This window comes from Saccopteryx leptura, chromosome 3 (genome assembly GCF_036850995.1).
Source record: "Saccopteryx leptura isolate mSacLep1 chromosome 3, mSacLep1_pri_phased_curated, whole genome shotgun sequence".
Taxonomy (NCBI): domain Eukaryota; kingdom Metazoa; phylum Chordata; class Mammalia; order Chiroptera; family Emballonuridae; genus Saccopteryx; species Saccopteryx leptura.
In genome coordinates, this window is record NC_089505.1 from 222,466,093 (window position 1) to 222,480,001 (window position 13,909).

The 13,909-nt window shown below is 47.4% G+C and overlaps 1 protein-coding gene across 1 annotated transcript in view; it reads right to left on the minus strand.

Annotated features, from left to right (window-relative positions):
* Positions 1-602: 602 nt before the first annotated feature.
* Positions 603-13,909, minus strand: part of NCAPH (non-SMC condensin I complex subunit H) — a 36,198-nt gene continuing 22,891 nt past the window's right edge. Inside the window, exons 13-18 of the mRNA XM_066377669.1 lie at positions 11,141-11,251; positions 9,640-9,822; positions 7,375-7,488; positions 5,765-5,856; positions 5,321-5,396; positions 603-1,888 (exon numbers count right to left, since the gene is read on the minus strand). Of these exons, the coding sequence (XP_066233766.1) occupies positions 1,829-1,888; positions 5,321-5,396; positions 5,765-5,856; positions 7,375-7,488; positions 9,640-9,822; positions 11,141-11,251 (636 nt within the window). The 3' untranslated portion in view covers positions 603-1,828. The remainder of the gene's footprint in view (positions 1,889-5,320; positions 5,397-5,764; positions 5,857-7,374; positions 7,489-9,639; positions 9,823-11,140; positions 11,252-13,909) is intronic.

Genomic DNA, 13,909 nt, shown 5'->3' on the forward strand with positions numbered 1-13,909 from the left:
CTTATTTGCATGCCCAGTTATATGGGCTTTCTATTATGTAGCCAAAAGAATTCTGACACAGCAACCATGTGAATGAGTGAGAAGCCTCGGAGAAGTAGGGTGGAGGGGAAGGGAGTTCACTGAGGAAGCTGGGACTACCCCTACAGTTTTACCAGCCACTAGACCCCAGCCCAGCCTCAACAGAGAAGTCTGCTGCGGCCTGACCTGTACTGATGCAGTGGATCAAGCATTGACCTGCAACACTGAGGTCACCAGTTCAAAACCCTGCGTTTGCCTGGTCAAGGCCTGTACAGGAACTACTAAGAGTTGATGCTTCCTGCTTCTCCCCCCTTTCTCTCTCTCTACCCCACCCCTCTAAAATCAATAAATAAAATCTAAAAAAAAAGTGTGCTGCACTGAGAGTGGGACCGGCTTGGCTGGCTCCCCTCCCAGGAATGAGAACAGAGCAAGAGGGCCAGCGCTGCCCTTTTAGAAGCCCTGGCCCAGCAGGACAGGGCATGGACTCTCCCTTCGCACGTTTACAAGTCTAACCCTTTCAACTGGGCACAGCGGGTATTATAGGGTGGGGAAAGAAGTAGGTTTACAGTTATGTGTATGCAAAACACAGTTTATTCTTATATTATTATTAATTATTATCTTATTTTTTATACAAACAATAAACCTATACATTTCCCCCACTCTGTATTTAGGACACAGTTTGGAAAACATGTTCCTGGGTGGAAGGGATTAGTCATTTTTTATTTTGTATGATTGTTGGCTTAGAAGCAAGTTCTTCATTATCAGGAGTAATCACAAATTTTAGACTTCACTGCTTCTGACCTAACATCCAAAACATCTATTTACCCAATGAACAATGACAGAATGCTTTGGCAGACCCAGGACCAACCAAGGACAGAATCACTTGGACCCACACCTACAAGCACTGAGTCTATGACCTGAGTAGCGTAGAGCAGGGTTGCTATACACAAGGATCTAGAAGCAGACTTCCTGGTTCAGGACCAAGCTCTTGACAGTCAGCTGTCTGATTTATGCAAGTGACTTAACCTTTGTGTCCTGTTTCTCCTCTATAAAATGGGAGTGCTAATAGTACATTCCTCACAGTGATGCTGAGAAGGCTAAGGTGAGCCACAGAAGGTATGCAGGAGCCACTTAAAAAATGTCAGCAGTTTTGACTGCCATCACTCTCCAACAGAGCTCATAGGCCCCACAGATGTGATCTGAAACCTGGGTTTCCAGCCAGTGTTTCTTTACCTCCCACTCTGCTACAAGACACACCATCTAGGCACTTTCTTAGGTGTCCCTTGCCTCCCCGATACATGGGTATCTTGTCTAGCTATCAAGACAGCATCCTGATTGAACATAAAGACCAGGTCCAACACTTAACTGGTGGGTAATCAAATATTTTGCCAAGCATATTACTCAGAACTTCATTTTAAGTATTATATATACATTTATAAATGCATGTGATGTATTTTATGTACATAAATTAGGTAGCTGGTAAAGGATGACATATGCCTACTGGGAAATCATTTTTTACAGGGGTAGAAAAGTGTAGAGTACAACAGATCAATTTAGGAGACAAACTAGACATGGATACAGAGAGGGGATATAGGTTTCCACCACTAGAAACGTGCCCTAGGCAGTCACAGGGCAGAAAGCTCTAATTAAGGGCGAGCTTGTTCCCAGCGAGAAGGGGAAGAGTGGCAACGGGCATGTCAGAAGTTGGCTACAGCCTTGCCACGAGCCCCACATAGTAGCACCCAGAGTGGACACGTCCCGGTCATGGAGAAGTAAAGAGCCCCTTCGTCTCCTGCAGCTGCTGGTGAGCTCAATCCCCTTGTCTCACACAAATATCGGACAGATCCTCGGTTCCTTCCAGCATTAGATTCTGAAAGAGGACCAAACAAATGGGCTCTGGTATACCAAGATCGCAAGTCACAAAACAAATTCTAATTGAGGCAACACAGCAGGAGGTTTGTCCCATGATTACAGTGTAAGTAAAATTATGTCACAGCAAATATAATTTGCATAAGAGAACTATTCTCTCCAAGTTCTTTCCAATCACGGGGGTAAAGCAGAAAGCAAGCCTTCTCTGGCTCTGCTTCCCACAGCATTCTCCCTGAAAAGGGTCCAATAGCTAGGATGTTTGTTTGCCCTAAAGGGCAGGGGGAAGTGGTGGGGAGGCCACTGGGAACCCCGGTGCATTTACTTTCCTCTCCATGGGTGGCATCTCCAGGCCCTCCATCTCCACCCCAAACCCCACCCCTTAGTGAGGGCCACACATTTGTCCTCCCTCCTCCAGCTGTGTGCAGGCCTGTTCCCACTTCCCAGCTCTATCCCACTCTCCCAGCCCAGGAAGACCCCACCAACCCCAGGCAATTGCTCCCTCAGGTAACTGCCATCAGAGTCCTTCTTGTCTGACCTCGCACACCCCCTAGCTTGCACAGAGGGAGGGTGCTGTGTTGTGCTGAACACCCACCCTTCTCTAGCAGTAGCACACCCTCCTAGACTGCTGGAGGTGAGCAGCTCAGACCATACTCCCAGGTGTGATGTCTGCAGCTTGGGGGCCACAAGTTGCTTAGGTGTGGCCAAGTAGCGACACACTGCTGGCACTCAGGGTCATGAAGGCAGAGGGCCCAGCATCCTTCCATCCACGGATCGTTCTGAGCCCCATCACTGCATAAGAGGTCACTGCATCATTACCAGAGTGTCTGGATAGGTGTCCAGAGGGGAAGGACAGACTGGGAGGAGGAGGGCCAGGAAAGGTTGCATTCTGAGAATAAGTGTGGGGAGATTTCTCTTGGTAGCTCTAAGCTGAGTTATCATACAGAATTCCCTGAAGATTTTCATGGTTACTGTCAGGGCCAACGTTACCAGTCACATTTCCAACAGCCCAAAGCCAGGCCCCAATAATGGCCTCAGTGCTCAGCCCGAGGTCATGGTCATGGGGGGGGGGGGGCAGCTCCCTAGTCTTCACATGCTGAGTGCCCTGGGGCCCCTTACAGAGACTTGACCACAGCAGAAGGGACAAAGCCAGCACTGTCACAGGGGAAGCAGACTAGGGCTGGCCGACCTCCTCAGCAGTACCTATTTGGCCCCAGGCTACGCAGGAGCCAAGTGAGGACCACAAGCTGAGGAGACTCAGCCCAGGGAGCACTCTGCTTCTCAGACCGGTGCACTGGGGGAACCCCACATTTCAGGAGACCGTATGGGCTGGGCCAGTACCCATGTCCATGAGGATGAAGTGAGATCCAGGACCCCCAGAAAAGCTCGGCAGCAACCCTCTGAGTGTCAGACAAGTGATGGCCAGCGTCCTCCTCAGAGGAGGCCCTCTTCATAGCCATTTGTAGATTTTTTGTCAGGACTATGGCATATCATTTTATCCATTTAAAAAAAATTTTTTTTTAATTTATTCATTTTAGAGAGGAGAGAGAGAGAGAGGAGAGAGAGACAGAGAGAGAGAGAAGGGGGGGAGCTGGAAGCATCAATTCCCATATGTGCCTTGACCAGGCAAGCCCAGGGTTTTGAACCGGCAACCTCAGCATTTCCAGGTCGACGCTTTATCCACTGTGCCACCACAGGTCAGGCTCCATTTTTTTTAGTCATCCTTTCCTCATGTAGTTTTTGGCTTCTCACATCAGATACCTTAGGATGTGTCAGGAATCACATGGAAACCTTCTCACTACTGGCTCCCAGAACCAGACACCGCAGCCCCACCTTCATGGCTTCTGCCCAGGACACACCATCTTTGCAGTCAGCCTGGCTGCTCACTCCAACCAGCAGCTCTGTGAGCTGTGTTCCTGGGCCGACACCCAGCTACAGTGGTTTTGATGAACAACTGTTCACTCTTGGGAACTCAACTGGGATACTGTTCAGGCCTCAGTTGTACCTAGCCTGGTGGCTACAGGTCAACCCCAATGTCAGATACATGTAGCACTTGGCCCTGGCTCCTCTACATCTGTGCCCCACCCAAAATCAAAACTTGCTGCTGCCAAATGGACAGTTTCTTTCTTTTTTTAAAAATTTATTTATTCATTTTAGAGAGGATAGGGAGAGACAGAGGGAAAGAGAGAGAGGAGAGACAGAGAGAGAGAAGGGGGGGAGGAGCTGGAAGCATCAACTCCCATATGCACCTTGACCAGGCAAGCCCAGGGTTTTGAACCGGCGACCTCAGCATTTCCAGGTCGATGCTTTATCCACTGCGCCACCACAGGTCAGGCGGACAGTTTCTTTCTTCAGTGAGGTTACAAGCTTAGATGTTGGGAAGAGAAGTGGTCCCTGATTCCCAGGGGTAGATCTATGGGGACTGGTTGGAAAGGCTGCCCTATAGGACACACTCCCCTTGGGGCTTGACAGTCCAAAGCAAGCCTGGGAAACCGAGCCAGTCATCACTGCTACTGATGTCATTAGGGGTCAGACACTGGCATATAGTAATCCCAGGCACTGAAACCAGAACGTCATTTTTGTTACCGATCCATTTCAGTCTTATCAGTCCTCTCAAACCACACTTCAGGAGTTCCACTCATCTCACCTCTGGGCAGGGCACCTGCTCTAGAAAAGGCTGAGCATCTGTAGTGGTGGCAGCTAGCACCCTGGCCCTAGTGATGCTCATGGCACATGCTAGAGAGCCAAAGTCCCATTCAAGGCCTGCTACTTCAAGTGTCAAATTCTGCATTAGGTACCAGCTGCCTGGGAATACCCCAGAACAGCAGGTCTCCAGTAGCACCACATGGAGGGGGCCCCGCAGGAGCATCAACAGGCTCCTGCGAGGGTGGGTTGCCATTTGCTCTTTAAAACCGTCCCACAGCTGCTCAGAGGGAGGAGCCTGGCACACTGTCACAGGTGGCATTCCTGCTTTCCCCCTTGTGACAGCTATCTCCATTCCCAAGACTTCCCTCACCACTCCTGGTGACCCTGCCTGGCTGGCGTGGCCTCCATACCTCACTTCTTTCTGCCTGAGCATGTGACTTCCTTCCATCTTCTGCTCTCCCCTTTCTTCTGACCCATTTCCCATGTGTCTTGACTTTGGCACTGGTGGGATTTTACCTGTGAAGCCTTTGACATCCAATGACATAAAAGTACTTTATGTTTTCAAGCTGGAAGTAGACATATCTACATTTTTCCCATACTGGTCTTCCTAGTTGTATTGCCAATCACACCTGATGACTTTTTTCTAAGTTGGTGCCTAGTCAATCCTCTGGGTTGAAGGTCATAGAGGTCACTATACATAAGGTCCTATCAGGTAGCCCATGAAAGATCTAATAACAAGCTCAAGCAGGTGGACACAGAAAATACACCCATGCTCACCAGAGTCACCTACCTTTTCATTGGCTAAGTGGAGGAGACAGGCAAAGGCCAGGGGTATGGAGAGGTTCTGAGCCATGAGGGGAGGCAGGCTGTGAAACAAAGGACAATATTTAGCAAGGAACAAAGGCTCTTTCAGCAACATCAATACACATGTCCAATGAATAAACTAATGAAAAACAAAGAAATATTTCTTATGCTTTTTATAAGCAGGTTTTTCCAGTTTTGTTTTTTTTTAATCTGGAAATAAAATATATCTCCTGTTCCACTCCAACCACTGGTACAGAAAAATGTCTTTTTAAAGACATTTCTCATTTATCAATGCAGAGAAGAAATAGAAAAAACTGCTAGAGGTATTAGAACAGCAGGTTGTATGCAGAGACTCCGTGACACTAAAGCTTGGCTGGAGCGCTCTCTGCCAGGATCAGAGAGATGCCAGCTCCACGTCCGGGGCACGTACCTCTTCTGCAGGCCCCGTGTGAGACCACTGAGCGTCTTCTTCTCAGCCATCTCTACCGGGGCCCTTGCTATCCCACTTTCACTGTGGTGTGCCTAAGAGAAGAATAGTCACAGATCAGACATCTGGGGCCAGTTCACTAACAAAGTTCTACCTGTAAAAAGACAAGTCTAGGCCCTGGACGGTTGGCTAGGCAGTAGAGCATTGGCCTGGTGCGTGGAAGTCCCGGGTTCGATTCCCAGCCAGGGCACACAGGAGAAACATCCACCTGCTTCTCCACCCTTCCCCCTCTCCTTTCTTTCTCTCTTCCCCTCCTGCAGCCAAGGCTCCATTGGAGCAAAGTTGGCCCCGGCACTGAGGATGGCTCCATAGCCTCTGCCTCAGGCACTAGAATGGCTCTGGTTGTAATAGAGCAACGCCCCAGATGGGCAAATCATCGCCCACTGGTGGGCATGATGGGTGGAGCCCAGTCAGGCGCATGCAGAAGTCTCTCTGCCTCCCTGCTTCTCACTTCAGAAACACACACACACACACACACACACACACACACACACACAAAGACAAGTCTACATCTGAACAAAACCAAACCAATTTCTTAGCCATATTTTCAAGGAAAAGGATCCATAAAGGGACCAAAGCCTCAGCCCTGGACCATGACATTGACATTTACTGAGTTTTTGATAAATGTGATGTTGATGGCCAGTGGAATCCCAGGAAAGGAAAAAACTGCAAAGAAAGTAAGAAAAATAAAAAAGACAACAAAAAGCCATGATCAGCCCTGGCCGGTTGGCTCAGCGGTAGAGCGTCGGCCTAGCGTGCAGAGGACCCGGGTTCGATTCCCGGCCAGGGCACACAGGAGAAGCGCCCATTTGCTTCTCCACCCCTCCGCCGCACTTTCCTCTCTGTCTCTCTCTTCCCCTCCCGCAGCCAAGGCTCCATTGGAGCAAAGATGGCCCGGGCGCTGGGGATGGCTCTGTGGCCTCTGCCCCAGGCGCTAGAGTGGCTCTGGTCGCAATATGGCGACGCCCAGGATGGGCAGAGCATCGCCCCCTGGTGGGCAGAGCGTTGCCCCATGGTGGGCGTGCCGGGTGGATCCCGGTCGGGTGCATGCGGGAGTCTGTCTGACTGTCTCTCCCCCGTTTCCAGCTTCAGAAAAATGAAAAAAAAAAAAAAAAAGCCATGATCATTTATCGTATTTCCCAAATCAGAATTCTTAGATCAAGAGGCTTAAACACTTCATGGTGCCTGAAATGTCAGAATTTGTTATCAAAAAGGGCCCTTTATCAACTTAAATTGTGCCAGCAGTGACTCCATCCTCCAATCCTTCCTCGACTCTCACTGACAAACACAGTTTCACTGCTAAGCTGTGTCTGAAAGCAGCGCATCCTCTTGCTGTTTGGTGTTTTGATCAGCAGCAAGACTGAGTAATGTCCCATGTTCACTATCTCTACCTCCTTGTGTGTGACCTGGTTCATCTCTTTCAGGTGTGATGTCATCCCAGTGTTTCTGTGTTGGCATTCTGGATCCTGGAGCCGTGGACATGTCAGCTCCCTCCCCCCATTCCCAGAGGGGAAGTAGAGCCCTCCACCTCCTTCACCTCCATGTCTGCTAACCTCTGCGTCCATCTGTGTGGAGAAGTCCGTCAGCAAACTCCACATGCTTTGCTTCAATTTCTTCATGTCCATCTTTTTGGCAGTCTTGGCATAATGAATTTCAATTTTATTTACCTGAAATAAGAACGTGACGAAAAGTAAAGTGAAGCAGAACGAAGCATTTATCATCAGTGCATTGTAAAATAACTCTGGAGTCCAAGTAGAGAAGGATCAAGTGTAAACCACGGAGCTAAAGAGCTTTCTTTGGACCTATTAAAATAGTCCTTCATTTTAACCTCATTTCTTCTTGGTCAAGTACAATGTACATTAAGGCTAACCTATAACTACAGTGTAAAATAAAGAATGACCCTAACATGAGAGTCTATCATCTGCTGTGAAACAGATGCTTAACAAGGATAATTTAATATGAACTGAACCTAGCTGAGTCAAACAGCTAGCCTCAGCCAATCGGCACAGAAACCCACTCTCTGCCTCATTCACATATATTATTATTATATTTTTTTACACAGAGACAGAGAGAGAGTCAGAGAGAGGGATAGATAGGGACAGACAGACAGGAACGAAGAAAGATGAGAAGCATCAATCATCAGTTTTTCGTTGCGACACCTTAGTTGTTCATTGATTGCTTTCTCATACGTGCCTTGACCGTGGGCCTTCAGCAGACCGAGTAACCCCTTGGTCAAGTCAGTGACCTTGAGTCCAAGCTGGTGAGCTTTGCTCAAACCAGATGAGCCGCGCTCAAGCTGGCGACCTCAGGGTTTCAAATCTGGGTCCTCCGCATCCCAGTCCAACACTCTATCCACTGTGCCACCGCCTAGTCAGGCCATTCATATATTTTTTGACTGATTTAGCACATGTGGTTTATCACAACCTTTAGAGATGGCTCATTCCACAAATCTAATGAATATGAGTTCATCCCCACAGCCCTATTTAAGAATCAGACACTGGCTTAAGCAAAGAGTCACTGGCTCAGTACATATAAGAAGCAATCAAAGTGACGTATCTACAAGTTGATGCTTCTCATCTCTCTCCCTTCCTATCTCTGTCTCTCTCACTTATTAAAAAATAAAATCAGGCCCTGGCCGGTTGGCTCAGCGGTAGAGCGTCGGCCTGGTGTGCGGGGGACTCGGGTTCGCTTCCCGGCCAGGGCACATAGGAGAAGCGCCCATTTGCTTCTCCACCCCCCACCCCCACCCTTCCTCTCTATCTCTCTCTTCCCCTCCCGCAGCCAAGGCTCCATTGGAGCAAAGATGGCTAGGGCGCTGGGAATGGCTCCTTGGCCTCTGCCCCAGGCGCTAGAGTGGCTCTGGTCACGGCAGAGCGACGCCCCAGAGGGGCAGAGCATCGCTCCCTGGTGGGCAGAGCATTGCCCCTGGTGGGCATGCCGGGTGGATCCCGGTCGGGCGCATGCGGGAGTCTGTCCGACTGTCTCTCCCCGTTTCCAGCTTTAGAAAAGAAAAAAAGAAAAAAAAAATCAGCCACAAGTTAGGAATGGCTTAAAATCAAGAAGGCGGCCCTGGCTGCTCAGTTAGCTCAGTCAGTTAAGAACGTCATCCCAAAACAAGATGGAGGGTTCAATCCCCAGCCAGGTCACATATGGGAAGCAGCCAACAAACTCATGACTGAGTGGAATAACAGATGAATGCTTCCCTTTCTCTCTAAAACTAAAATATTGCCTAACCAGGCACTGGCACAGTGGATACAATGTCAGTCTGGGACACTGATGATCGAGGTTTGAAACCCTGAGGTTGCTGGCTTGAGCGTAGGGATCATAGACATGACCCCATGGTTGCTGGCTTGAGCCCAAAGGTCACTGGCTTAAAGCCCAAGGTCACTGACTTGAGCAAGGGGTCACTGGCTTGGCTGGAGCCCTCTGGTCAAGGCATGTATGAGAAAGCAATCAGTGAACAACTAAAGTGCCACAAATGAGTTGATGCTTGTCATCTCTCCCTTCCCATCTATCTGTCCCTGTCTGCCACCCCTCTCAAAAAAGATAAATAAAACAAAAATAAAAAATTAAGCCCTGGCCAGATAGCTTGGCTGGAGCGTCATCCAGAGCATGGAAGTTGCCAGTCAATTCCCCAGTCAGGGCACATGTAGGAGCAGCTCAATGTTCCTATCTCTCTCTCTCCATCTTAATCAATCAATCAATCAAAAATCAAGAAGAAAAAAAACTGAAGCTCAGACCAATGTGACTCTTATTCAGAAGGCAAATGACATATGTCAGGAGAACACTAAGAAAAGGAATTCTTACTCCATATTTACCTTCTGAGGCTCAGCTACCAGATTTGACTCCCCATAATGAGTGATGTCTGCTCCTTGGACATCAGGTTTGTCACCATTCTCTTCTGTTGTGTTGGGCGAATGGCAAGGATAAGCTGAGAGGTGAGAGGTCCCAACAGGTCCCACTAATAAGTCATCCAACTCTTCATAATCACTGTCAGCAGCCTGGGCAAGGAAACAGCTCTTCAAATTTAGCAGAAACTTGGGAGGGGCTTAGAGATATCCCTGAAAGAGATTCTGTGCCCTGGCCAGGTGCTAAGTTGGTTAGTGTCATCCCAACACACCTAGGTTGGAGGTTTGTTCCGCGGTCAGGGCACACACAAGAAACCAATAAATGCATAAACAAAACAAAATGCTGCTGCTCTCTCTCCTCTCTCTCTCTCCAAAATCAATCAATAAATAAAATAAATTTACAACCAAAAAAGAAAGACTCTGTATTTACACAGCAAGAGCAGAGGGTTTGTACCCTCAGTCAGCTCAGGGTGGACTTCAAGGTGCCTTTACTTATCCTCCTGCCATGCATAAACCCAACAAGAAGGCATCTGTTAATAACTAAGACTGTGGAACTGAGAGTCAGAGAATACAGTCATCACAACTAATATAGTGTCCCCTGACTTCTAATGAATTTAGGATTTCATTTAACAGAAAGCATTCTTGAAATGGCAGGGCATGGCCTGCCCGCAGGCCAAGCAGCAAGGGTCCTGCTGGGAGGAGGTGGGAAAGACCATGCTGGCTAAGCCCAGGGGCATTAGACCAGCTCTCTGTGGTGGGGCCCAGGAACAGTTTTTAAATTAGCTCTCCAGGTGACTTTCAGGCACACTGAAAATTTGAGAAACATTAATCAAGAGTTCAGCCTGGATTTTCACTAAAATCTAAAAACCCAACTCTTATCACTAAGAAAACAAAGTAAATGAACTATCTTTCCAATTCTCTCCCCTCTCCCCACATTCCGGGACCCCGATGCAGCTTAGTGTTCTCTCCTTGCTATTATTTCCATTTGTGTCTCAGTAGTAGAATCACAGGAGGAGAACATTATCCAGTCTAGCCAGGTCCTAAAGATGAGACTACCTTGACCAGGTTCACACTGTGAGAACCAGTATCAGACCTACAGCCTGCTCTCCAGAGACATATCAGGAACGTTTTTTCCAGTTAGAACCCACCATCTTCTCATGTTTATGAGTTTTGCCTCCCCGACCAAAATAGCTAATACAAGTGTTTCACACATGCTAACAACTCCATCCACATGTTGACTGGGTCACTGGAGCATGTCCACTTTTCTACAAACAGGGCTAACAGTAAGGCAAGCCAATTTCTGGCTGTTTCCTCAGCTCTGCTGCTCAGTTTTCTTTAGCCTGGGGAAGGGCAGGCACCCAAAATCCTTCACCTCATTAAAATCCTATAGCTTTCCATGACACGGAAGAGGATGGGAACAGGAAAGAAACTCTTGTGGTTGGAAGAGAGGACAGAGCTCTTTTGCCTTTACCTGTAATCCTGGGCAAAAGTTGGATGTGTCATTAGGGTTGTTATAGTCATAGTCTCCAATGTCTTCATAATGTTCGGTTCCTGCCCTCTGGCCTCGAGCTATCCTAAGTATCTAGAATGAAGAAAAGAACAAGTGCAGAAAGCAATGTCTAGAAAAGCAACCAGTCAACTGGGTTCTTATGCTCAATCTCCTAGAATTTTAGAGCTACAAGGGTCATCAAAAGTCATTTAATCTGGCCCTGGCTGGTTGGCTCAGTGGATAAGTGTTCACGGGCGTGCAGATGCACCAGATTCAATCCCTTGGTCAGGGCACATATGAGAAGTGACCATCTGCTTCTCTTCCCTTCCCTCTTCCTTCTCTCTTCCCTTCTTGCAGCCACTGGTTTGACTGGTTCGAGTGTTGGCCCTAAACAGTGAGGATAGCTTGGTTGATTCGAACATCAGCTCCAGATGGGCTTTGCCAGGTGGATCCTGGTCAGAGTGCATGCCAGCATCTGCCTCACTGTCTCCCCTCCTCTCACTTAAAAAAAAAAGTCATTTAATCCAACCAACTTTCCAAATGCACAACTCCATTCTAGTGCAAGCCTAGGTAGCAGGGTTCAGAGCCTCTATCAACCCTAAATAAACCAGAGCAGCTGGTTTACAATGAGGTCTGCACACAATTTTATTGGAAAAGGGTTCTTTCACTGAAATCAAGACTGCTTATAACTGTCTTTTGTCAACTTTTTGCTGCTTGCACAATTCTGATAGAAAACTCAATCACTACTTTAACGAGGCAATGACTGTTCCCCACAGAGCTATAGGGAAAAACGTCTAGCTTTTCTCCCTGTCATCATATCCAGGGTCCTTGTCCCACCTTCCAGATCTCACAGATCAAGTCTGCCTCTTCTTTTGGGAGTGCCTACTAACACAGCCCTTCAGATATTTGCAGGCCCTTAAACCAGTGATTTTTTATAACTGGAGTGTGTGTCTTTGGAGCAAAGAAATGGCAATAAAGCTGTGTACAGTTTACAAAAGCACAATACATATTTTAATCAACTACATGCTCCAAAAGCAGCCCCAAACCCAATGTTCTTGTAATAAAAATCCAAAAATAATATTAAGATATTTATTGAATTAAGAAATGCCCATTTTCTTCCACTGCTCCTAACACTACACAATTTCTAAATCCCTCTCCATTTAGAATACTCTCCCCTTTGGACACACTCTAAATTATGCAGAATCTATAGGAAATGTTTCAGAAAAGGTACATGACCCTGTCAAATATTGGCTGGCTGCCAATGGGCAGAATGCCCTATTAAATATTAAACTGAATGGCTGGTTGATATGTGGAGTTGCTAGGTAAACAGAGCATTTACTAGTACAGCATTCACTTTCCAGTGTTGAAAAGTCATTTTTTAGTATACTGTTGCTGGAAGGGGGAGGGATCCGCAGCCCGTCGCAGCTGTCCTGCTACCCATGGGGAAATTGTTCCTGTGGATAACTGGAAGCAACTCAAGGCTGGCCCAGGACTGGCAATGAACCCCACCACCTTCCCTCAGCTCCCAGCAGCTGCGTCTGGCTCTACTTCTCTGCCTTGGGTTGTGCTTTCTGAGGACTTGCTGTTGGCATCTAACCATGCACAGTAGCCACAGCTGCTACTACTGTTACAGATTTGCATCTTTCTGCATTTTTCTTTTTTAAACTGAGGTATAATGGACATATAGCAGTACTTTCTGCATTTTTAAGACTACAGTTGATGGCCCTGGCTGGTTGGCTCAGTGCTAGAGTATTGGCCTGGCATGTGGAAGTCCCAGGTTCAATTTCCGGTCAGGGTACACAGGAGAAGCGACTATCTGCTTCTCCACCTTCCCCCATTCTCTCTCTCTCTCTGTTTCTCTTTCTCTCTCTCTCTATCCCTTCCACAGCCATGGCTCAAACTGTTCTAGCAAGTTGGCCCAGGCCCTGAGGATGGCTCCATGGCCTTGCCTCAGGTGCAAAAATAGCTCGGTTGCTGAGCAACAGAACAATGCCGCAGATGGGCAGAGCATCATCTGGTAGGGGCTTGCCAAGTGAATCCTGGTGCATGCAGGAGTCTGTCTCTGCCTCCCTGCTTCTCACTTAATTTAAAAAAAGCAAAAAAACAGAAAAGAATACAGTTGAATTGGACACCAGTTTGAACTGCGTGAGTCCACTGATATGCACTTTCCCAATAACATTTTCCTTTCCCTAGCTTACTTTATTGTAAGAATAAATTATATTGTAATATATAATACATGTAACATACAAAATATGTGTTGACTTTATGTTATTGGTAAGGCTTCAAATCAACAATAGATTACTAGTAATGTTTTTGGGGAGTCAAGTTACACATGGATTTTTTACTCTAGGCGGATCAGCACCCTTAACCCTCACGTTGATCAAGAGTCAACTGTATTTCTGTTAAGTGAAGTGCTGATTAGAAAGAAAATTATAGCAAGATTGGTTTATAAAAACAGGATGTAAGATACCAGTGAATTCAGAGAACTGTATACTAATCATTAAGACCCTGTGGAGGATCAGGTAAAATAAGGCAAAGGAAATTGTAGACTGTACACTTGACACCAAAGACTAAAACGGCCAAGAATGCAAATGAGCAGAGGGTGCCAATCAAATGAAACTTGGCATGAGCCACCACCTAGTCACCAGGTGACAGGGCCATGCACTTGCTCCTAGCACTGCAAGAGCCCCAGGCAAAGGCAGTGAACAGTAACTGGGGTGCAGCACCAGGCAGTCTCAAATGCTCATCTTG